The 26,135-nt window shown below is 32.3% G+C and overlaps 1 protein-coding gene and 1 pseudogene across 14 annotated transcripts in view; both read right to left on the bottom strand.

Annotated features, from left to right (window-relative positions):
• Positions 1-3,311, bottom strand: part of LOC114312419 (receptor-like protein Cf-9 homolog pseudogene) — a 64,682-nt pseudogene extending 61,371 nt beyond the window's left edge. Inside the window, exon 1 of one of the 2 annotated variants that reach the window (XR_014349457.1) lies at positions 273-3,311. The product of XR_014349457.1 is annotated as a receptor-like protein Cf-9 homolog pseudogene, transcript variant X2 (transcript). The remainder of the gene's footprint in view (positions 1-272) is intronic. The other variant, XR_014349456.1, reaches the window with a different exon arrangement.
• An 11,159-nt stretch (positions 3,312-14,470) lies between these two features.
• LOC114313028 (uncharacterized) lies at positions 14,471-25,814 on the bottom strand. Of its 12 annotated transcripts, XR_014349450.1 has the most exons (6): positions 24,971-25,814; positions 20,301-20,391; positions 20,036-20,123; positions 17,885-19,684; positions 15,134-15,221; positions 14,471-14,927 (listed from the first exon to the last, which is right to left on the bottom strand). XR_014349450.1 is itself a non-coding variant. In XM_082903229.1 (4 exons), exons 1-3 carry the CDS (start codon positions 25,160-25,162, stop codon positions 15,145-15,147), a joined length of 357 nt encoding a protein of 118 aa, XP_082759355.1. In that variant the 5' UTR covers positions 25,163-25,812; the 3' UTR covers positions 14,471-14,927; positions 15,134-15,144. The 12 variants fall into 12 exon arrangements, 1 of the variants encoding a protein (XP_082759355.1); XR_014349447.1 differs by having other exon boundaries at positions 17,885-20,123; XR_014349453.1 differs by lacking the exon at positions 17,885-19,684.
• Positions 25,815-26,135: the final 321 nt, after the last annotated feature.

Raw genomic sequence — 26,135 nt, 5'->3', positions numbered from 1 at the left:
TTTTGGTTGTGGTCAATGAAACAATTCTATATGTATAACTACTGGTTCTTGAGTGAATTGCTCGTAGTGTTACTCTTGCACAACAAGAACTGTATGTGCATTAGGCAGGATCCCAAGCAGAATATATATAATAACCTTTTACTTATTCTGTAATTAGATCGTAAACTTTTAAAGATATAGAACCAGAAAAAAGCAACAAGTACCAGAGAGGATAATACATTCAGATAACTAACAAATTAAAATCACTAAAACTAAGAATGAGCATCACAAACCTGAAAGCATAATCCATGTTTGCTAATTTCTTCTTCCACCTTGTCTCAACATTTTCAGCGTTTTATGCTTTTTCCTTTCAACAATTCTTACAAACAATTTTGGTTTTCCAGTTAAGAACATGAGAAATCCAATAACCAATCCAAATGCTAGTCCACAGCCATACCCCATCACCACGGCTTCCCAAGTAAATCCACCTATAAAATTTGAGTCATCTTCCTGTTGTAATAGCACCCCTGGCGGAACTTGTGACTGATTATCTTTACATTCCTTTGACAATGGAAACCCACATAATCCTGAGTTCCCAACATATGAATCATTTCCAAATGTATCAAATTGTTTCCCCCGAGGTATGGGTCCATCGAGATGGTTCCATGAAAGGTTAAAGACCTCAAGAAATGTCAAACTCAATAAATGGTTAGGAATTTTCCCAATAAGCTGGTTTGAAGACAGATCTAGTGATTCCAGCTCTGTCAAGTCTCCTAAAGATGATGAAATAAGGCCTGTAAGGCTATTATGAGATAAATTAAGCACTATGAGAGAATTAAGCCTTCCGATCACATTTGGAATATCTCCACTGAATTTGTTAGATGATAAATCAATTACTGTGAAGACAGTCAAAATTCTCGTTAAATAAATATCAGACCCCTTCATCGTCACCGTAACAGAATATTTATAATACGATCGAACAGTCAAATATTTTTCACTTGGCATAGTTTTATTCCTCATATTTTTGAAAAAATTGAAATATCTCCCTGGCAAATGACCAGTGAACTTATTGTGGGAGAGGTCAACAATTCGGAGTTCAGGGAAAGAGAGTTTTGGCTTGGAAGTGTCTATTGGACCATGAAAATTGTTGGATCGCAAGATAAGAACCTGTAAATTTGGAAGAGTCCCCAACCAGTACGGAAAAGTGTCATTTATCTTGTTGTTTCCGAGGTCTAGAACTTGTAATTGTCTACAGTTGGCTAAGGATTGTGGAACTGGTCCTTCAAATTGATTTCCATTCAATTTAAGACTTTGCAACCCATTATCTTTTCCAAATACTGAGAGAAAATTACTGAAGTATCCCAAACATTGTGGAATTGCACCACTCAAGTGGTTGTGAGACAAATCAAGGATGTAAAGGGAACTCACATTGCAAATTGAAGAAGGAATCTGTCCAATGAGTTTATTTTGTGAGAAGAGGAAGTAAGATACAGAGGGTGGCGGAACTGGGAGTGGTCCTTGAATCAAGTTGAAACCAAGATCAAGATAATCAAGGTTTTTTAGATTTGAGAATGTTTGTAGCTCTACAACACCACTCAAATGATTTGACGAAAGATCAAGTCGGTTCAAATTCACAAGATTTGAAATTGATTGTGGAATGGGGCCACGTAGTTCATTATGATTCAAGTCAATGTGCATCAATTTTGATTTATGCTGGAACTCAGGAATTTGGCCAGTTAGTCGATTACTACCCAGGTATAAGTCTGTCAATGATGGAAGATTCAACAACGAAGATGGTAGTGTCCCATTCAGTGAGTTATTGTGCAAGTAAAGTGTTTGTAGGTTGTGTAGCCCACTAATGTTGGAGGGAATGGGACCCATTAGTTCACTACTTGATAAAACTAAAGCAACAAGTTTTGTCAGGTTGGCTACCCCACATGGAAATGGACCATTAAAATTGTTATCTCCAAGTCCTAAAAACTCCAGCTTTATCAGCTTACCGATAAAATTAGGAATTTTTCCATGGAGATTATTTTTAGAAAGATCCAAGGAAATGAGCTGATTAAGATTTGAGAGAGTAAATGGGATCTGACCGTTGAAACTATTTCCCCAGAAGGATACAGAATTGATCTGTGTAAGGTTCCCGAGTGATTCAGGAATGGACCCAGAGAATTCGCAACGACGGAGATCCAAGTGAATGAGTTGATTAAGATTTGAGAGAGTAAATGGGATCTGACCGTTGAAACTATTTCCCCCTAAGTATATAGCAGTGATCTGTGTAAGGTTCCCAAATGAATCAGGAATGGACCCGGAGAATTTGGAATTGGCAAGATGCAAGAAATTCAATGACTTGAGATAGCCAATTGAATCAGGTAATTCTCCAGAAAAACTCGAAAACCCGAGATACAACTGCTGGAGGGAACTACTACTACTCCAGTTTACTTTGGGTAAATTACCAGTGAGATCATGGTTGTCTCCTAAAAAGAGAACTTGCAAGTTTGGAAAGTGAAAAATGCTATCCGGTAATTTCCCATACAACCCGATGGAAATAAGATCGAGATATGTCAAAGAAGACATATTGGTCAAAGACATCGGTACAACTGAAGATATGTTTACATAAGAAAGGGCAAGTTTTTGCAATTGGGTTAGGTTTTTGAGCATCATTCTGAAATTGTGTGGTTCAAGTCTTAGTTGATCATCATAAAAGGTTGAGAGATCGAGTGAAACTAGTTTGGACAGGTGGTGAATTTCTAATGGAATTGAGCCTGAAAAACTGGAACGAGATAGGTTGAGATGTGTCAAATTGGGAAAGTGAGCAAATGCTGATGGAATGTGGGAGTAATTGAAGTGATTGAAGGCGAGATTGAGGTGTTGGAGGTGAGAGAGTTGGAAGAGGCTACTGTTAGGATGGATACTGCCATAGAGCTGGCTACAACTGAGGTCAAGCCCAATCACGTGACCCGTCAGACCATCACACGTGACTCCTTCCCACGAACAACAATCAGTACAACTCTCGTTCCAAGATAACATCTTTGGAGAAGCCAAATCACCGCAGAAAGAAGAATTAGATGCAGAGCTGTTTATAGTAAACATACGCTTGAATTGCAACAATGCAAACCTCTGGTCAGGTGGACACAAATGATGTGTACAAGTAGAAAAAGAAGAGATAGATGATGAACAAAAAACCTGATGATATTGCATGAAATACCAAAGGAATTGGAACAACCATATCAATCGCTCCATTTTTTTTTTTTTTTTTGGTTTTGTTTTGTTCTGAAATAGGAGAAACAAATACGAGGGTTAAGAGAAAAGAAAGATAACAGGAAGTGGGTACTGATTTATTAGTCTAATTCATCCCTTTATATAGGAAAATTTTTAAGATAAATTACTAATAAATCCTAATAATTAGATTTAATTTCTATTAAGTCCTATTGAAAGTTAATTCAAATTGTCGTTAAAAATTGACAATTAGTAATATTTTTTTGGTCACGATTTTTATAAATTATCATTAGAACTTGCAATTAGCAACGTTTTCCTCTGATGAATTTTTCAAACTGTTGCTAAAAGTTGAAAATGAATGATTTTTTTTGTGACGATTTTTTTAAATTGTCGTTAAAATTTATAATTAGTAACGTTTTTGTGACAAAATTTTCAAACTCTTACTAAAAATTAACAATTAGTGATGTTTTTAATAGTGTTTGATGAAAAACGCATTTAATTATCACATGACTTATTTGATAATAAGTCCATTTAATATGACCTATACAGAAGTCCACCAAAATTTTATGGTAGGTTCTTTGTTAAAAGATGTGTATTACATGCTGTTATTAGCATTTGTAGTATTAATTATGAATTATGTCAGTGTTTGGTTATGAGATTTTGTTAGTAGTAAGAGATTACTATTCAAGATTAAAAATTAGATCCATTTTCAAATTCAATAATGTGATAACTAATTAAGCTATTAAACAAAACATTCTCTCTTACATATTTTATAATTATCAACTAGTCATATCACTTGCATATCATTGCGTCTAGAAAATAGATCTAAAAAGAATTTGTATATCATTTTTCTAATATTAATTATGAATGGAGAGAATCAAAGTTTGTCAAGTGCAAACATCATAACTGGGGCATATAATAAGAGGGTGGTTGTGAAATATGAGAGTTGTACACATCATGGGAAAACAAGTTGCATTGAGGACATGGAACAGTAAGAACTACAGATGTTATACTTGAAGATTTCAATATCGTTGTGAAAGTTTAAAGCGACTAGTTTTGATTTACTTTGGTAATTTAAATCTAATTGTTCATCTTATATAATTAATTGAAAAAATTATCTATGCAAAATATTAAATTCAACCAATATAGATTGTTATATCATCAGATCATTTTTTTATTTATACAGTGTACATGTTTTTAAGAATTGATCATTCATTTGTTATAATATATATATATATATATGATTTGATCATGTGAATACTTATGTTTGTTTATTCTAATTTTTTGCATGCATGTTTATTTTAATTTGTTATGTGTGATGAATGGTTTAGATTAGGAGATAGATTTTAGCTTTAACAAATTTGACTCAACAAACTACTATAGTTAATCACATGTTTAAAATTATGGTTGGGTAAGGATAGAGTTGAGCTATTTGGGTAAAAATAGCCAATAAAGACAAAATAGGTTAAAATAGTTAGAAAGACAAAATGTCACATTCAGCCAATAATTGTTTCACTTTTTCTCTCACTACCATCAAATCAACTACAAAAAAAAAAAAAAAAAAAAACTATTTTCCCAAACAAGGCTATTATTAGTATTTAGAACTTGCTTGATTGGGTGAATTATAGGATAGGGTTGGAATTGTTAATCCGTAACACTCACATTCTAGTGTTTGGTTGTAATTTTTGTTATTCGGATTAGATTTCAATACATGTCATATCCAACAAAATTGGTGAGTTTTCTAATTATACAACTATAATACTACAAACTAAACGTATAATTTAGATTACATATGCTTTTATATTCATTGCAAAATAAATATGGACAAAAGGAATTATATATCGTACTAATCCATATAAATAACAAATTCCACACTAATTCAATAAATTATCAATCATCTCACTATTAATCTTGCTAGTTAAACATGATATATATATGATGCTTTCCCTCCTAAGGACACCTTCCACGAAATAAATTAATAGAAAAAAATATAAAATTATTTTAAATCGCTAAATTCATCATATTTGAACAAAAGTGTATTGTGTTTCAAAATATGACATAAATCATCTAATAATGTTGAGCTAAAAGCCCACCAATTTTTATTTAGTTTTAATTAATGGAAATTCAGTGTTTGGGGCTGAAATTTTATGTAATCCAATGACCTACGGCCTACACATGATGAGCAAGAGTTGTCAATAAATAAAGGGTTAATTACACTTTTTAGCATTATAGTTTGATTCAAATTTTTACTTTAATTCTTGTAGTTTTAAATTGAGTAATTTGATCCTTAATAACATTTCGAATCTAGTTTCAGCATGATACTTTCGATCAAGTTGAATTAAAGTTAACAATTGTAGAACACTTGTAAGTCTCCTGAGATGTACACATAAGAGAAATTAATATTTTAAAATATATCAACCAAATTATTTAGTTTGAAATTACAAGAAGCAAAATGAAATTTGAATCAAAGTATAATTAGTAAAAGTATAATTATCCCATAAATAGATATAAATGAATGAAACAGTGCAGGCAAAAGCTGTTTGAATCTTATGGACATTGACTTTATTATTATTATTATTATTATTATTATTATTATGGGTATTCTATATATATTGTTTGATATCTTCTTTTTGCATTAAAAAAAGAAAATAATGACTGTTTTTGAAATTTTCATTATTTGTTCACTAAAAGAATTTTTTATTAACTTTAGTTTTTCATTGAACACATTTTAAAGGCGAAATCAAACGGATTATTTTCTTAATTTCCTTTTTTAAAATCTATCAAAAAAGATTTACATTGAATATAAAATTGGAAAATAAATAAAATTTTGAAATTTAGCGTAATAATTAGATTTAACTATTCGGAACAATTAGATGTAATCTTTTGGTTATTTGCCTATTAAATCCTTTTCTTTTTCTTTTATTTTTATTTTATTTATATTTATTTTTTTTTTGGTATATTGCATTGGCCAATTAAAATTACACACAACTTAATAATTTTACTTGGACTTACTATTTGATTATAACATTTTGTGGTGTTTGGTTATAAATCAGAGTGGATTTGGTTATAAGATTTTGTCTTGTTTTGTTTTGAACAGAAGTAACTTTGGTTATGAGATTTTCATTGTATTTGTTTAGTGAACCAATTTAATTTTGCTTTAAATTGAATATACGCCAAATTGGAGATGACCAAGAAGACCTGTCCTTCTTGAGCTGCATAGAAAAGTCTAGCTCATGGAAAAAGATTTTCAAGACGAGCGTTACATGTGTAAAAAATCCATTCAACAATCAATAAAATAATTGAGGCGTTAATTGCGTAAAAAATCCATTCAACAATCAATAAAATAATTGAGGAAGCAATTCCAAAGGAAGGACTCATCAAGAAAATATGGTGTTTTAGGTTCCATTCAATAAATAAATAAATATTGAATATGATGGTGATATTATGTGATAGTGTCACTATCTAACCAGTAATTTCACTTATTGTAGAGACCACAATATGGTTGGACTAGACTTGTCTACTTAATCTCATTTATGATTTTCTATTGCTTGAACAACACTTAAGATGTGAAACTTGAGCCAAAACAGGTAATTTGAAAATAAAATGGACTTGACTACATACAATTATGGATAAATTATGCAAATGGTCCCTGTAATTTACATGATGTGTCAATTTGGTCCTTATTGTTTTAACTTGCTCGATTTTACTCCTTAATTTAATAGATTGTGTCGTATTGGTCCAATAAATAACGGCCGTTAGGCTTGGTGGATAGAAAGTCATCACGTGCTCACAAGATGTGTCAATTTGGTCCTTACAGGTTACACAATGTATCAATTTGGTCATTGTAGTTTACTTGATATGTCAATTTGGTCCCTATTATTTTAATTTGCTCGATTTTGACAGGGAATAAATTGACATATCGTGTAAATTACAGGGATCAAATTGACACATCGTTTGAGTTTCTGTCCACCAAACCTAACGGCCGTTATTTATTGAACAATATGACACAATCCGTTAAATTAAGGGGCAAAATCGAGCAAATTAAAATAAGGACTAAATTGACACATCATGTAAACTACGTGGACCATTTGTATAATTTACCCTACATTTATATATCATTTGGTTTCTTATAAAGGAAAAAAAAATAAAGAGATAGAAAGGGAAAAGATAAATGAAAAAAGTAAGACCAAAATATAAACTAATTCTGACTCATTTGATAAGTTTTCATTGGTTCTATTATAAAGCACATTTAACGCCAATCATAACCTACAATGCGAATTACAAGGACATCAATAAATAAAGGGATAATTGAACTTCTAATCTTTATAACTTTATTTAAATTTTATTTTGATTCTTATAATTTTAAATTAAATAGTTTCATCCTATAATTTAAATTTGGTTTTAGTTTGATTGTTTTGCTCAAATTGGAGATTAAAATTAACTATTTTGGAACATTTGTTAATCTCTTAAGGTATACACAAAAAAAAAAAAATTAATGAAAATTTAGATGGAATAATTAAATTGAATATCATTTAAAGAACAAAGATTAAATTGTTATATTTGAATCCATAGAAATCAAAATTTGAAACAAATAATTAGAAAGTTAACCATCATCAAACCTAATAGCTACACAACTAACCAATAAATAAATATAAATGACTGAAACATATGGTACAGGCGAGGCTATTTTGTTTTAGGAACAGAAAATATATAATATATTTAAGTAATAATAGTAGCATGTTTTTGTCAATTCGTGCACAGTTCTAGAAACTTCAGAGATACAAGCATCGCTAAATGAGGCAAATTACCTCTGGTCTAAAATTTGGACTAAAAAATATTGTTTGGGTCTGTGAGGCTCAGCATGAATCCGTTTTCATGATATGAACCATTCATTTTGTTGTGTACTTCGTGTATTTCGTCTAAAAAAAATAAGATCGATCCGATAACTGAAACTTATTCAATTTATTGCATTTATCACCAAAAAAATATACAGTTTATTTTAAAATCACAATTATCGTTTATTTTTTATTGAAAAACGTGATAAATTGAATAAGTTACAATTATTGAATCAAATTTTTTTTTTTTTGGGGGATGAAATAGACGACAAAATGAAAATAGAAGATAAATGAATATTGAGAATCAAGAACTGTCTAAGAATGAATATTTTTGTTATTTAAACTCGATTATCACAATGGATGGGGAGATTAAAGAAGATATAATCCATAGAATTAAGGCAAGTTGGATTAAGTAGATGAGTGCGTTTGTGGTACTATGTGATAAACGAATACCCATTAGACTAAAAGGAATGTTCTATACAACGACTATTAAATCAGCAATGTTGTATGGGACGAAATGTTGAACAACTAAAAAATAATATGTAGATAAGATGGGTGTTGCTAAGATGCGGATACTAAGGTAGATGTGTAGCAAAACTAAAAGAGATAGAGTTAGGAATGAATATATTTGTGAATAGGTAGGAACAACACCAATATAAAATAAGTTGAGAGAGAATAAATTGAGATGGTTTGGTCATATACAATGAAGATCAACAAAGGCAATATTGAGGAGATGCGATACAGTTACGATAGATGGGCAGACACTATAGGAAAATACGCCTTTGGCGACTAAAAATGCCGACTAAAAATACTTAGTCGCCAAAATATTTAGTCATGAACAACAATGGCGACTAAAATATTTGGTGGCTAAATATGACACAAAACGGTGACTAAAATATTTGGTCGTTAAATGTAGTACCATTTGCGACAAAATTTATTGGCAACCAAAAATGTTAGTCACTGAAAGTTGAATTCATTTTTATTTGGGAACTTTCGGTGACTACAATTTAGTTACTCAGTCAATTTTAGTAGTCAAAAAGTTGTAAATTAGCGACCAACTTTGTTTTAGTCGCCAAATACTTTGGCCGACAATTTATCTCCGACTAACTAGGCTACAAAAATATTTAGTCGTCATTGACTTTTGGCAACTAAAATGAGACTTTGGCGACTAAGTTTTTAGTAGTCGAAGGTATATTTTCCTGTAGTAGGGGTCAACCTAGATTGAGGTACGATAATACAGTGAGATATAAACCTCCTTAATTTGACTAACCAAATAGCCCTTAATAGAGCCAAATGAAGAAAAAAAGATTCATGTGGTCGACCCTATATAATGGGACTTAAGACTTGTTTGATTTGGTTTGAATGAAATACACGAAATGCCTAACAAAATAAACAGTTCAAATTATTCAAACAGGACTCGTGATGAGTCTCACGAATCCAAACATCGCCCTCCTTTGGACTGGAGGAGATCCTCTCCTTCGCTAAATAACCTACATTTCGCCATAAAATCCTTAACCATTGTACTAATATTCTAATCTGGTTCACTTTTGCCATTGCTTGATGAATCTTGACATGAGCTTTATTGTACAAATCTAAGCTGCTGCAACATCCACCACAAGCCAAGAACCATTTTTTGAATTGATGGATATGGATTTCACAGTTTTATTTATTTATTTATTTATTTTGGGTATTCTATACATATTTAAATCTCATTTCATTTCTTGCACACACACACACAAAAAAAATATGGGGATAAGAATGAAAGAGAAAAGATAAAAGGATACAAGTGAAGAAAATAGAAATAATTGCCAAAAATTCACATATGTGCATGTATAAGACATTAGATTTAAATCTTTATTTGTGAGAAAGACATAGTCACAATATTTTTTTATTATTGATTCGCATCTTTAATTTTTTTTTTTTTTTTTTGCTTAAATTTTAAAATGTTATAACTTTAGCTCTACAAATATGTTTTAATAAAATCTATCGCTTTATTGGTTTTGTTTTCATAATCTATTTTTTGAAAATATATTAAAAAACTAGTTTGGTGAAAATAAATACCAAAAAGATGTTTTTGAATCTTAAAACTGTTATTTATTTATTTTTTTTGGTGAGTGTGTGTAAAAAAGAGAACAATATGAAAATGTTAAGTATTTTTGGATTTTTCATGATTTTTTCACCAAAATAAATTTTCAGTAGCTTTAATTTTTCATCGAACACATTTTAAAGACGGAACCAAACAAATTATTTTTGGATTGCTTCTTTGAGTTATTTCAAAGAAAATTTATATTGAATATGAAATTTAGAATTTTTTTTTAAAGCTTGACCTAATAATTAGGTCTAATTGTTAGGGACAATTAGATATAATCATTTGGTTATTTACTGATTAAATCCCTTTTCTTTTTTTTTTATTGCATTGGCCTATTGAATTAAACACAATTTAATAATTCCAGCTAGAATTACTGTTTGATTATAAGATTTTGCAATGTTTAGTAATAAATCGAAGCAAATTTGGTTATGCGACTTTGTCTTGTTTTGTTTTGAATTGAAGTGACTTTGGTTATGAGACTTTCATTGTTTTTTTAAAAAAAAAAATTATGAACCAATTTAGTTTTGCTTTGTACCACTTATTTCAAAACTAGTGGAATATTTTCTCCTAAAAAGAACATAAAAGTGGTAAATGTCACTCTTTTAACTAATAAAATATAAGTAGAGACACCACATATATTTACTGGTGTAGCAAATTATAATTTCCTCTTCCAATTTGGACATTTTAAAGGATATTAGTTTGGATTAAAACTCTTAACCACCACTAATTTCTCATCCAAAACTGAAGACGAAGCCTATCGGGCCAAATTGAATAGAAAAGTCAAGCTCATGGAAATGATTTTTAAGAATTGCATTAATTGAAGTAAACAACCCATTCAACACACTATGAGTAATTGAGGAAATAACTCCAAAAGGAAGGACTCATCAAGAAAATGCTGGTCTTCTAGGTTCCTTTCAATGAACAAATATTAAATAATTGAGGAAGCAACTCCAAAAGGAATGACTCAACAAGAAAATGATGGTCTTTTGGGTTGCTTTCAATGAATAAATATTAAATATAATGGTGATATTACACAATAGCGCCATTATCTAATAAGTAATTTCACTTTGTGATAAAGCTAACAATATGATTGGACTAAACTTGTCTACCTAATTGTATTAAGAAAGTCTCTTAACCCAGACTTACCTATTTAGAATTTTCTAAGTGAGTGATGGTGTGATGGAGAACAATTTGTATAATGTGGGGCCCATGTAAGGTCTGGTAGAGATTAATTTCCCGGTGATTTCTAAATTGCTAAGAGTAAGTTTGTAATATTACTCAATTGTACTTTTGATTTTCTATTGCCCAAACAACACATAAAATATGAAACTTGAGCCAAAGCAAACAAGATTGCTTGAACGTAATGGATATGAACTCAACCTTTTTTTAGGGATATTCTATGCATTTTTATATCATTTGGTTTCTTATGTAGAAAAAAAAAAATGGAAAGTTGAAAAGAGAAGAGAAATGGAAATGTAACACGCAAGTATAATCCAATATCGACTCATTTGGTAGGTTTTCATTGCTTCTATTATAGAGCTCATTTACCTAACACCGTTCTAGGGTCGGTCCTAAAGCAAGGTAGGGAAGGCTGTTGCCTTAGGCTCCATGGCATTATTTGGCTTGTATCTACAGAAACAATTTTTGAGAAAAAATTTCAAAAATTTATTTGGTTAAAAATTTCTGAAAAAAAATAATTTAAATCACTTTTCTCTCTACTACATATCAATCAATCATTTTTTCTCTCTCCCCTCTCTTTCTGTCACCTACACATCAATCAATCACTTTTTTTCTCAAACCCATCCATTCAATTACAAAAAAATAAAATAAAATAAAATAAAATAAAATCATCCAAAACTCCAAAACTATTATCAAAACATACTACCAAATAAATTTTCAAATTTTGTAAACTTTTTCTAAAAAATTATTTTTCAAAATTGTTTCACAAACACAAACCAAACATGACACATAATTCTGTTTAAAAAATAGGGTTATGAAATAATTTCAATCTTGAGTAATGCTTCGTTAATTATTTTGGTCTTAAGTTATCTTTGATTTATTGAAATGAAGTTGAATGGAATAATCATTTTATCATAATGTCCATCCTCACATTTAATTTACTACTCCCTCCGTCCTAAAATAATGGTCCCTTTTGGGGAATTTAACTTTTTTTAGCAGTACAATTATTGCATTTGAAAAAAGTTGATTTTCCAAAATTATCCTTTTGATAGTATATTTTTTGGGAATATCAATGTCATAATTGTACTTTTTATATTGTTTATTAATTTAAAAGAAGGGCAAAATAGGAAATTTATATTATTTTTGTACTTGATTTTTGAAGAGGGACTAATATTTTGGGACAATGAAAAATGGAATAAGAGACTAATATTTTGAGACGGATGGAGTAAAAAATATTACAAACATCCTCACGTTTAATTTACTAAAAAATGTTACAAACGAAATCACCATTAATCATTGTGAGGAAATAGTCATTCTATAAAGAATGACCATTCTATTTTATTCATTTTTATTTCAAGGAACCACATACTAGACTATTGTATTAGTAATTTAAAAATGAAGGTTACAGAATTTTTTTTAAAAAAATATTAAATTGGTGAATTATTTAAAAATAATGGATGGTTGTTTGCCAAATGTTTGAATTATTTATAAAATATTATTTGAGTATACCAGTTACAATTGTTTCTGGAGAAATAATTTTTTTTAAAGTTGAAGTTTATTAGATTGGATCGGGATAGAATTACACCTAAAACTAATTGATTTTTAGATTTTTGGATCTAGAATTGAACTAATTATATAAAAAGTGAAATCAAACCTATTTGAGACAATTCAGGCTGCATTGGGTTGAATCGTTATTCCACCTATATGAAGGTCTTGTTCGTCAAGAGATATTTTGGTTAAAAAAAAGTTAAAAAGTTCACAAATTCAACTCTATTAACAAAATATCACACCCTATTAACAAATTCAATCAATTAATTTTTCTCTCACATCTATATATTCAATTAAAAAAACTATTTCAAACATATTAACTTTTTCCACTTCATAAGAACACCTCCACCAATAATTGACATGCCAAATTTATAATTGGCATTCTACAGTGCTAAAATGCCAAATAATAACAATGTTGTTGCAATAGAACAAATGTCTTTATTTTTATTTTTTATTTTTTTATACTGAGTCAACTTTCAGCTTAAACGTTGGATTGACATATTAATAAGTAGCCATTTGATGCCCATCTAAAAATATCTACCATCACCTTGTTTGCTTTCAATTTTCAAAATTCAATTTTTCTAGAAATTGAATATTTCCCTTTTCATATATTTTTTTATTTTTAATGAAATTTTTAATATTTTAACCAAATTTTTTACTCAAAGTCTGGATCATTCTCAAACTCTCTTGGTCATTGCCCCAACCCAACTTTCACCTCCTCTCTCACACGACTCTCTCTCTCTGGGTTTGTAGGTGTTTGTACATCGATTAGAGGATTTTAAATAATAATAAAAAAAGTAATGCTAGAAACTCACATTTGAGACTCCTAAATATATCCGCAATGATGTGGCATGGAAGTAGAGCCCCACATGATTAAATGTAACAAATTAAAAGTTAACACAGATCATTTCACATCATTGTGAATAAAATTGTAGAGATTTTATTAGAAGACTCAAACATTTTCCATAAAAAGTATATTTGTATAACACTACTCATGCAAGATGAATCTATCGTTCGTTCCAAATAATTTTATGAGCACAGAGATTACAACAACCAATGGAACTCATCAAAAGATGACGAGGGCAACAAAAAGTGAAAAGAATTTTGCTTTCAAGTGAATATTCAAAATTCTCATAAAATAATACATGTAAAACGTAACCAAGAGATTTGTGCACTAAGATCTTTTCTAATATGTTGAGTATAATGATCTATATTTATCAAACACATATAAAAACAAGAAATTATTCAGTGTTGGGAGGGTTAAACAATTTTCAGCACAACTCGAATTAGGCCCAGGTAAACTCTCAACCCGCCCAACCCAACTCTCAACTCTAACAACTCGTTTGGGATGTGGGTTGATTTTTTAGCTTTTTTAGCCTGGGACTAAAAAGTCTCGTTTAGGATATGCTTTTTTCCTTTTTGAATTTTATGAGAGAAAAAATGAAATGATTATGGATTGGATGTGACATTTTGTCTTATTTAGCTAAAATAACTTATTTTGTCTTATACGTCTATTTTAGTCCAAAACATCTTCCCAAACAAACTTAGCTCTAAAAAATCACAGGAACAGATGGGTATGACTATAAACAGTGTTGGGCTTTTCTTATAAAAAAAAAAAAAAAAAAAAAAAAAAAAAAAAAAAAAGAGAATTGGGCTTCTATTGTATAAATAAGCTAGACAGGCCAGCCCTAAAAGCAACCGATGTCAGATTTGGGGCTTGGTGCTTAATTCAGCCCATTCAACTGGGATATACATTTTGTTACCCTGCTCTCTATCTGGGTAATAGGCTTCTGCTTAAGGAGTATATAAGGAGCTAGTTGGTTGGAATAATATGTTGGGAAGACATGATGAAAAAACCCTCAGCACAGCCAAACACAGTCTTAAAAACAGGGATCTGTAAACTGAAAAAAACTTGGAATGAAATTTTCAAATATTAAAATTACAAGAATATCTTAGTTTAGATATTCGAAAATATGGAATTTTCCCGTCTATTCTTTTTCCTCTTGTAGACCCAACTTTGTGCTCGATTTTTCAATTCTTGACTCATTTGAGGTGTCTCAGGGTGAAGCCCTATATACCTACATTGTCATTAATCACTACGAAAGGTTAAATATTCAAAATGAAATTATATAGCACTACAAACACTACCTCAAAATGAGTTTAACAGTTTCTTAAAATAATATAATCCTAGACAATTAGATTAAATATTTCTCAAGTACAGACTAAATACAATGGTCAGTTATGGAAAAACAAATTTGTAGTTATGTACGATGTTTGAGATTACCTGTTTCTATTTTACTTCTCTGGCATCATTCCTACAGCCAAATTTAACTCCAAGGCTTTGATTTGATTTGACTGATCTGTAAAGATCACTTACCAAAAGCAACAAACAAACAAAAAAATGTTGCAAAATACACAATCAATGTGAAGACAAGTTCTTCACAAAGTAGATTAGTCCCCAAGAAGGCACACAATTTATTTGAAACATTGAGAACAATGGAAACTTTAAAGAGATGTAGCCTCATGCCACCCCCTAAAAAAGAATCAATTTTATGGACATGCACAAATAAAAATGTCTTCATGTGTTTGGCCAATCATTTGATGCCCAACTATTAAATAATATGTATGGAAACATATATAAATACATATTTTATTTTATTTTATTGTTGCAGTCATACTGGGTGCATCATCAAAATATAAAGTTTCATCTATAAATACATAACAAATAATTTCATCTACAAATACATAACAAATCCTTCATTTATATATGGGTTTATGTGGGAATTAATTTTGATCATAATAATTAAAACTTAACTCACATGAAGATGGCTACTATAAGATTAGTTTGAGCTTGAATTAATTTTGCAATGACCTGCTCAAGCTTCTCAGTAGGCTTGCCCTACTTGATACGTGATGAAATACTTTCAAAATTGCCATGATGGCTAAAGGCAACGGTTGGCCATGGCAAGTTATTATCTTACTTCGATGATGACTTCAAGATGGTGTAGCTCTAGTAGATTTTTGGTTCCATATGTTAAAAATTATTGAGGATTTCAATTTTTTTTTTTTTTAATTTATAATTCACATGCTTAAGTTGTTGTACTTTGGCAAGGTTTGTTGTTTGGTAAAAGTACAATATTTTAGGTTTTTAGCTTGTTTGCCTTTTCACCTTCAAAATAGGCTCAAAAGCTAAACTTAACTTTTATGAAGCTGTGTTTTTGGATGCTATTTTTTAAGCTTAAAAAAAATATGTTGTCCAGTGTGAGGTAAAAATATTTGAGTTTGAATTACAAAAATTTGGATTTCCTTCTTCCCTATTTGTCACCTATTTAAAAGCCATACGTTTTTTATTTATTTTTTTGGGTATTTTAGGCTAAAAAAGCCCCAAAAGCAGGCCTTTATAGCCTAAAAAGCTAAGAAAGCGGCCCTTTAAGCCGGCAACAAAATGTTATTCAACTTTTATGAGCCGGTCTCTATGTACTCAATCTTGGAATGAAGTTCAAGTTTGACCAATTTATACACATGAATCAAGCTTAAAAGGGCTCCTAATGGGCTTATATGAATTTGTTCACATGCATCAAAGCTTGATCTACAGCTCTAGCCCCAACCAAGGCAAGAATTGACCGGCTCCCCCTAAGTGAAAATGTTGTCTCTATTGATTGAATTTCTGATGATTTAACAATATTATATAGATATAAAGGTATGTGCTTGGTTGATGTGGAATATCACTTGTAGCATGTGAAGAAAAACATTTATGCTGTGTTTGGTTGGGGGATTTGGGGAGGGATTTGGAAAGGGAAATGGAAAAGGTGTGTGAAACTAGGTGAAATGTAGATATATTTTATTTACATTTCACCTAACTTTTCCCTTTCCCTTTCTAAATCCCTCCTCAAATCCTCCAACCAAACATTAGTGTTCTTCACATTGGGCCTTGGGACTGTTTTGCCATGAGTGCAAGAGAGTGGTCTACCTTCCATAGAAATACCCCGTCCCCTCATTCTTTTGGGCTTATCGTGCACTTGGTCTTGGGCTCTCAAACTAAGCTTATGCAGATTAAATACTCTAAAATAGTGCAGCAGACTGGGTTGTTAGGGTTGGCCACCAATTTTATATTTGGACTTTGGCATGCATTTCAGATATGGATTTGAGTCGAGATGTCCCATAATTTGAGGCAATGTTTGGTAAAGGCATTCAAATTTTCTCTTATTTATATTCTAAGGTAGAATAAAGTTTCTACATAAGTGGGAAGTCTAACACCGTCGTTCATTGATATGGTTGTAACATAGCAATAGAGAAGAAATACTTCAGCAACTTCTGGATATTTTGAATTGTGACAACACTAATCTGTTTGTGGGAAATGCATATTGGGTGAGTCCAGCCACATGCATGTGGCACAAAATCACCCGTTTTCATGTTTTTTCTGCAAGTTATTTCATGTACTTCAAAGCATCCACATAATGCTATTATGCACTTACACCTGTTTTTTGTTTTTTTGCAGTCATACTGGGTGCATCATCAAAAAATCAAGTTTGATCTATAAATACATAAATAGTTTCATCTACAAATACATAACAAATCCTTATTTATATATGAGTTTATGCACCTACAAATCCTTCAGTACTCACAAACAAATCTCAAATCTGAAAATCCAAAAACTTATTCCAAAAGAAAAAGAAAAACTATTACCTAGAAAAAATTAAAAAAATATATATATATATATATATAAGAAAAAATAATCTTCAGCTCTCACAGATAAATCCCAAATAAAAAAACCCAAAAACAGTTATAAAAATAAAAATAAAAAAAGATTAAAATAAGAATGTTATACAGAGAGAGGGTCTTGAAGAGCACAAAATTAACAAAAACAAAACATAAAGTTCTAGACTTTAAAGAGTTTTATCAAAATCATTGGCAATTTTCAGAAAAATTACACTCTTTCTTTTCGCTGAAACTAAACCAAAAAAATAAAAAATAAAATAAATAAATAAATAAAAACATATAAATGTAAATTGTGAAGTGGGTTTTAGAGTCATACATGAGACAACAAAGATCTCTTTCGTGAGTAGAGTTTGAAACAACTTTACTCTTTTTGGTATGGTTTTGCCGTCTATTTGTATACCTTCAAAACCTGTGTAAATTTCCTCTTACAGGAAGAAATCTACAATTAGAAGATTCAAATCTTGTTCTCTTGAAAACTTGCATAAAATTTGAATTTAAGTTCATTGAAAAATAATTCTAGCTCGAATTACACTAGCCGTCCCTATAGTTTGGGGCTTATGTCACTTTGATCCCTGACCTTTGAATTTTTGGTTATAAAATTCCGTTTAGTTTGGTTTCCAGAATCTATTTTCCAGAAAAAATTTCTAATAAACTAAAAATTAAATTGGTGAAAAAAAATAAATTAAAAACACATCATTTTTACATAATTTAATCTTTGGGGGGGTAGAAATAATTTTTTTTTAAATTTATTTTCGTTAAATTATTTTTTTTTTTTCAAAAGTCAAACATGACAATTTTGATGTCATTATTAAACCAATCCATTAAATCAAAAAAATCCAAAACTAAAAGCATTTCATATATTAAACATGTTGATTATATATTAAAATCCTTATAACCATCCACTACATGATAACCATCAAAAAAATCTGTTAACAACAAAAACAACCACCCATTATATGATGATCATCCAAGCACATACTAAAAATTAATTTGGTAAAAAAAATAAAAATGTAAAAGATTTATCATTTTTATATAATTTTATCTTTGATGAGTATAAATAATTTTTAAAAATTTAAAAATAATTTGTTGACATTTATGTTTCTTTGTCAAACTAATTTATATTTTATCAAATTGACGATTTTACCCTTAAAATTGAGCAACAATGTTTTCAATTGTCCTTATTTGGAACGAGATTCAAAATTTAGAATCAAATTTATCACAATTAAAAGGTCAGAGACTAAAGTGACACAAGCCCCGAACTGTAGGAATCGTTAGCGTAATTTGTCCATAATTCAATTTGTGCAACCACACAAGCCCTACAAACTCAAAATGTACTTCCTATTCTTCAAATCTTCCTACATTATTCTAAAAAAATAAAGAGAATTCTGATGTTGCGGAACATCGCTGTCTGTTTTTATTTTTTTTTTAAACATCATATGTCTCATATATCTTTATTTCAATTGATCATCCCTGTTTTCTCAAGTGGGTAATAAAACAAAACCAATCTCAAATGGGTTTTGGTGTTTTTGATCTCTATTTCGTTTTCTTGATTCATGTCTCCTAACAATAAAACAAAACCAATCTCAAATGGGTTTTGGAGTTTGTGATCTCTTTCATTTCTTGATTTGGTTCAGACTTTGCCTTGAATTTTTGAAATCTTTGAAATTTAATAAGGAATAACAACTTTTGGTACTCTCTCCATCAAATAATAAACAAAATTAGAATTATGGAAACCCATTAATTTTTTGCTTTTCCAAACCTGGTGGTTATGAGCGAAAGTGGAAGCAAAGAAAGAGCAAGTTATGAATTCAAAGCCAGTAATTAATGTAGGAACCACTTGTTTCACTCTTATGGACATATTGTCAACCAAATGGTGTACAAATTTTGTAAATGCAATAGCAAAAACCAAGACAATACAGAAACATACAAATCTAATATCAACATATGTCCGTAGAAATAAAGAAAAATTGCAAACCAGAAAATCACATACCAAATCATTCGGTTTGAGAGTTGATATCACTTATTCTTCTATAAAGCATGAGGATTGATATCTAGAGCCCCAAAAACAGAGTTCTCATGCCTAATATCATTTTCACAAAGTGCTCATGCCTAATATCTAAAATCAAACCATTTAAAAAATGGTGTGATGGGGAAACTGTTTCATAAACCCATCTCAAGAAATAGAAATCTTTCAGAAACCCATTTTAAAAAATAGAAGTAGAAACCATTTGAAAACCCACTTCAATCATTGAAGAGAAGAGAAGAGATGCTATAGAAATCAAACCGTTTCATAACCGAAATCAAATAATTTCAAAACCATTTGACTCATAGAGAAACAGATTGCAGGAAATAGAGAGTAGAAATGGAAGTTTTCATTAACTGTGATGATGAGATCCAATGGTGTGAAAAAAAGTTTCCCAACAAAAGAGAGAAGAAGAATTCAGCAATTTCCAAAGAAGTGTGTTACCTTTTGTAGAGTTATCATCCTCAAGGTCCATTGTGGCTTCACTTGTAACTCCTTCAACTTCTACGACATCATTTACAATTTCACACCTCTGCAACATGTCCACTCGCATTACAAATCAACCAAAAAAATAGGTAATTTACATAAATTTGAGCTTCTTCTGATTACAAGAAATTATGACATATTTGGGAAAATCATTAAGAAAGCAAACAGAGCTGAACTACACAATCCATAGGTCGTACCACTTAATGAGTCACATTCTCCATACCTTATTGTAAAGTGATCCATAAACCTTCTGGTATTTAGCTTCAAGGGCTGCTCTCTCCTAAAAAAACTTTGCCTCCAACTCATTATGTTGGCTGTGCAATGGTACAACAAAGCATTACACTTCAACACACACAAGAAATCTACGTACATACTTTTTGAAACCATTTATATATCAAATGTTAAAGTCTAAAGAGAAACAAGGCTACAATATGACATCCACCAAGGACATTCCTATAAATAACCATATAATTAGCAGATGAACATCATTGGCATGTTCCTGAATAGAAACTAAGCTACCTAATTTGTGCATAATATCAGTTCAAAATGGAAATAAAGTACAAGATCATTCCTAAATGTCAATGCTTATTTTCGACAAAGTGTAAACCCTTGCTACTTTCCTACTTCCTCCTCTTCTAAAAGTTTGTTATGTCATGCTTAATGACTTTTCAATCCCCATGGAAGTGCTTCTTGAAGTACTTTACTAGAATTTCAACAGAAAAAATGAATAATAAAATGTTTTCAAGATAAAATCTTGACAAGAAAAATAGAAACTCCATTCATTCCATTGTAACATTCTGGTGTACACATCAATACTACTAAACATTTGGAACCCAGGCATAATGAAATAGGAACATATTAAAATTTGTAAATTCTAAACTGTTTTCAATATTCAATTGTGAGTTATAGAGACCTGGATATTGCATTATTTTCTTACACGGACCTCCATACTTCAAATGGCAATAATTTTTTGTATTTTTTTTGTATTTTTTTTTTTTTTGTATTTTAACACTGACTTATCTTTGGAAAAATCACAAAAAAAAAAAAAGAAAAAAAAAACCCTAGAGTTTCACCCGTATAACGAAATATAAACATGAGCCTTTAATTTTGTCAATTTAGCCTTAATCTTTTGATATGTTATTGTTAAAATCCACCTACTACACACCTACCACTACCACCTACTACACACTCACCTACTTCACCTACTCTCCACCTACTCCTCACCAACTACACACTCACCCTCTTCTATATATAGGAATCATGAATCATTATAATAGATATCAATACAATCAATCAATAACATCAATCATATATACACAATTTATTCTCTCTTACTCTATCAATTTCTCTTACATGGTATTAGAGCAGGTTTAGAACCTAATATTTTCGCGTCACCGGCGGGCGGCAACCTCACCTTAGCTGTCCGCCGGACCTCAACCTAGTCCGCTAGAATTTTCTACACATACCTTGAAATTTCTTCGAGTCCACCACCTTCACGCCCAACTCCTTCGAGTCGCTGTCCTTGACTCACCCAGTCAACCCATCACCACCTTGGTCCGAGCCTTCTGCACGGGCCGCAAGTTCCGGACCCAACTCGACTTCCCCGATCCTCCTCGGTCTTCTCCTCTTAGGGCTTCAATCTCTCCGGCAACCCGTGGACTGCGTTGGTACCTCTGGACCTGAGTACACGTTCGTGCTTGTATTCGGTGTTGACAAAGAGCTTCATCGCCATGTCTCAGGTGGATAACAGGAATTCTTCAGCGGCAAAGCGAGCTCGAACTGACGGCGGTCTGCTCCCTTCTACGCCGTCTAAGCGCTCCAAGAACCTTCTCTCACTGAATTCTTCCAAACCATCTCTCCATTAAGGAAGGTAATTAAATAGAAATAATGGTGGCTTCTTCTTCGTGTTGATGAAGACCCTGTTTGGCAAAAACCAGTAAAGCTTGAAGAAGATGATGATTCAGCAGATGAAGAGAAACCCCTGGTTGATGAAGATATTGAAGTCAAGCGGATGAAGAGCCTCGAGAAGCTTAGGTCCAGACGCCCATATGGTGCCATTTCTGAGGATGGAAGTGGTTGGATTTCAGTCTCTGATACTCCTACGCCGTTGGATTCAAACAACCATAATTCTGAAACAGAACAGAGCTCTAATCTCTTTTGTCTCGATCTCTCTCAAATTTTGAGCCTCAATTTGATTTCATAGCCATGGCTCCAGTGTTTGTATCTCCGATCCATGTTGGGCACATCGACGATGTCCAAGAACTCAGGAAGTCCAAACTCACTTCCATTCCTCAGAGGTTCATCCGCGACATAGCCGAAGACCCTTCACTCTCCACACTCACTCCTCCATCACCATCATCAAAACCATCATTCACAATGGACAACCACTCACATGCCTTCTCTCTCTCATCTCACCGCCCACTTTCTGAATATAATATAACCCACTATGTTTGTCCTCCACAATGGACAACCACCCACATGCCTTCTCTCTCTCATCTTTTCACTTTCCAACCCACTTTGCATCCACCGCCACTTTCCCCACTTTCTTTATTTTATATATATATATATATATCTCTTTTTTATTATATATTAAAAAAAAAAAACATCATCTCTCCTCCGTTTGATTTCACACTCCATTATTTTTATTTATTTTCTCCAACCCACTTTCCTTATTTCCCCCATCTTTCATTTTTGATTTCAAATATATTTTTATTATTTCTTTTCTTTATTTTTCTTTCCCATTATTTTTAATCTTTTTCCAATTCCATTCATCCCATATAGCTTTGCACACCAACCATATTTTATTCATCTCCGGGATCAACCCCGATCACAATTTTACACCAAACACAAAAAAAAAAAAAAAAACGACCACACAAAACGAAACAAACCAAACAACCACATCCACAGGCGGGATTTTTCTCTACTCTGCCGCCGGTCTTTTCTTCTTGCCTCCGTCCTGGGCGGTCCTTGCCGGTGTTGCCTCCGTGTTTCCCACTCCACTGGGCACGATCACTACTCCCTGCTCCTCCACTGCAGCATATGGCGGCCCTCCAAATCGGAACATCACGGTGGCCTTCCGCTTCAGCTCCTTGTTTTCTGCCTTTAGCACACTTATCTCTGCTTGCGCATCCTTATACATGCGTTGGAGCAGAGCCAGTTGGGCGTTTAACTGCTGCACCTCATTTGTCCTACTCTGCAGCCGGTTCGACAAATTTGTAACCGCAGTCATGGTTTCCACACATGACTTCAATGTATACTGATTGGCCTCCACATCCGACTGCACTGCCATTCTTTGCTCCACAGACCGCATAGGAAAGTTCAACGGAGCAAACTCCGGGGCGCTTGGTTGAGGTTCCAGTGCCACCGCACCAGTTATCTCTCTTGTTGACTCATTGAGGTCGGGAAAGAGAGTGAGCAGACCGCGGGAAGACGAAGCCATTTTTCTGGGCAACAGAGTGTTACATAGTATCTTTCTCAGCAAAACGAAGAATTTTTTCAGAGGTTTCTCTCAGTTTTTCTATCTCAGCTTCTGCCTCAGCCTCAGCCTCCGTCTTGGTTAAATAGCCGAGGCAGCCACGCGTATCGCGCGCCACTTGACGCCAGACGACAAACGGGCGCGCCAGCCAAGGCACTCACGTGCCTCGCCATCATATCTGGCACGCCTTTTTATGGATTGGGCACGCCTTTTGAAAGATTGGGCACACCTTTTGAGGGTGCGACTTTTTAGGGGTCCGACAAGACTCTGTAAACTGTCCCGACATTGATTCCGGTTAGCTCCTTTATGGGTCCGACAAGACTCTGTAAACTGTCCCGACATTAATTCCGGTTATCTCCTTCATGGGTCCGACAAGACTCTGTAAACTGTCCCGACATTGATTCCGGTTAGCTCCTTTATGGGTCCGACAAGACTCTGTAAACTGTCCCGACATTGATTCCGGTTAGTTTCTACAAGGGTCCAGCAAGACTCTGTAAACTGTTACAACAACTGTCACAACATTGTCTGCTACAACGGTCCGACATGACCCCATAAACTGTCTTCTACATCGGTCTGACACCGCCATCCAGTGTCCTCTACACCGTTATGACACCACCATACAGTGTCCTCTACAACGTTATGACACCCCCATACAGTGTCCTCTACAACGTTATGACACCACCATCCAGTGTCTTCACCAATGGTCTGACACGACCATACAGTGTCTCCTATCCTCTTTTATTTTTATGTATTTTCTTGTTTTGTTACTCTCTCCAAACTCAAGTTGGTTAGTTCCTATCCCCCTTGAGTTTGCAGGGGGCTGTTAAAATCCACCTACTACACACCTACCACTACCACCTACTACACACTCACCTACTTCACCTACTCTCCACCTACTCCTCACCTACTACACACTCACCCTCTTCTATATATAGGAATCATGAATCATTGTAATAGATATCAATACAATCAATCAATAACATCAATCATATATACACAATTTATTCTCTCTTACTCTATCAATTTCTCTTACAGTTATCAATCTAAACCATAACGACTAGAGAAAAAAAAAAATTAAACTCAATGCACTGGAAATACTGTCTCCAATGAAACACACATTTCATAGATCAATACTATGATCCATATCCATGCACTAGCATTTGAATTGAAACTGAAATTCTTGTTGAGTTAAGAATAGTTTCTGCATTTTGAGATACAATATATATATATATATATATATTTTAAGAAGTAAGGGAAAAAAACTGCGGATTTTCTATTTGTATTTTCATAGGCATATTAGCAAACAAGTGGTGTGCATAACTTACACATGAATTAAAGTAAGGAAAAAGAAGAACATAGAAACCACATGGCGGCGCATCTTGGAAGACAAATAAGCATGGAATAAGCTATGTACATACCAGATTGTCCAGAATACAAAGCAGAATGGAGTTCCAGTTCGCAAAAACACCAACAGAAAATGCAGAACACAGAGGAAAGCAGAACGTAATAGGGAATTTCACACACCTAGTTGTTCTTGGTTTCAGCACTTCAGAAAGATGAGTTCTACGCTTTTTATATATGTTATGTTGTAGATTAGATCCATCCACCATGACATAGGAAGATATGTACGAGGTGAAGAGTTTCAATAAAATATTTCAATGATATAGATAGTTGTGGAGTAGATTATATAAGTTGTAAGGAATGCAATTTAAATGATAATACTTTTGTATGCTTTTCTTTGGAGATGGTCAAACATATGAATCAATCCACTATTTCTGTGTCTAATGATAAAAATAATTCGACAAAATATATACTCATTAGAAAAAAAAAAATGCAATCACAAACGTATTACATAATAGGAGAGAGCACACAATCAAGCTGACATCATGAACAGTACCATATCACAACTACTTAATCTACTTTTACAATGACATAATCAAATATTAACTCAAACTTTGTCCATGGCTACCTTAACCACCACTTCATTATTTCAACATTACCATAAGTTATAGTAGAAATAACAGTTTTTTGACTTAACCTGCAACAAGGAGAAAAAAACATGCAAGTCCAAGTGTTTTGTTTATAAGAATTTGGGAAAATAATGAGGCAATTGAAATCACAAATAAAATGCATGGAATCATTCAGATTATACATATTTAAAAAAAAAATGCATGAAATTTAAGAAATTATTGATAATGGGCAAAAAAATCAAGTTTTATGTAAAAATAAATAGGCTACATATATTCAATTCAACATGTGTGACACTCCAAGTCCCATATTAGATATCAGATAGACATATCCCATCCTCAACAATGTGAGGTTTTTTCACTGCAAAAAAAAGTATTTTTGGCAACGTTTTTTGGCAACTAAATAGAAATTAGTCGTCAATTTTACATAATCGGCGACAATATACTTGTTGGTCACCAAAAACACAACTATTGGCGACGAGTTGAGATTAGGGGCGGAAAGGTGAACAATATTTATGGTGACCTAATGATTTTAGTCGCCAATAAATTATCTGTCAAAATCACGTCGTTTTGAATTTGCCCTTTTTTTTTTCTTTTTTTTTCTTTTTTTTTAAGG

This window comes from Camellia sinensis, chromosome 13 (genome assembly GCF_055761805.1).
Source record: "Camellia sinensis isolate YWXY chromosome 13, ASM5576180v1, whole genome shotgun sequence".
NCBI lineage: Eukaryota > Viridiplantae > Streptophyta > Magnoliopsida > Ericales > Theaceae > Camellia > Camellia sinensis.
This window is presented reverse-complemented; position numbering and strand designations above follow the sequence as displayed.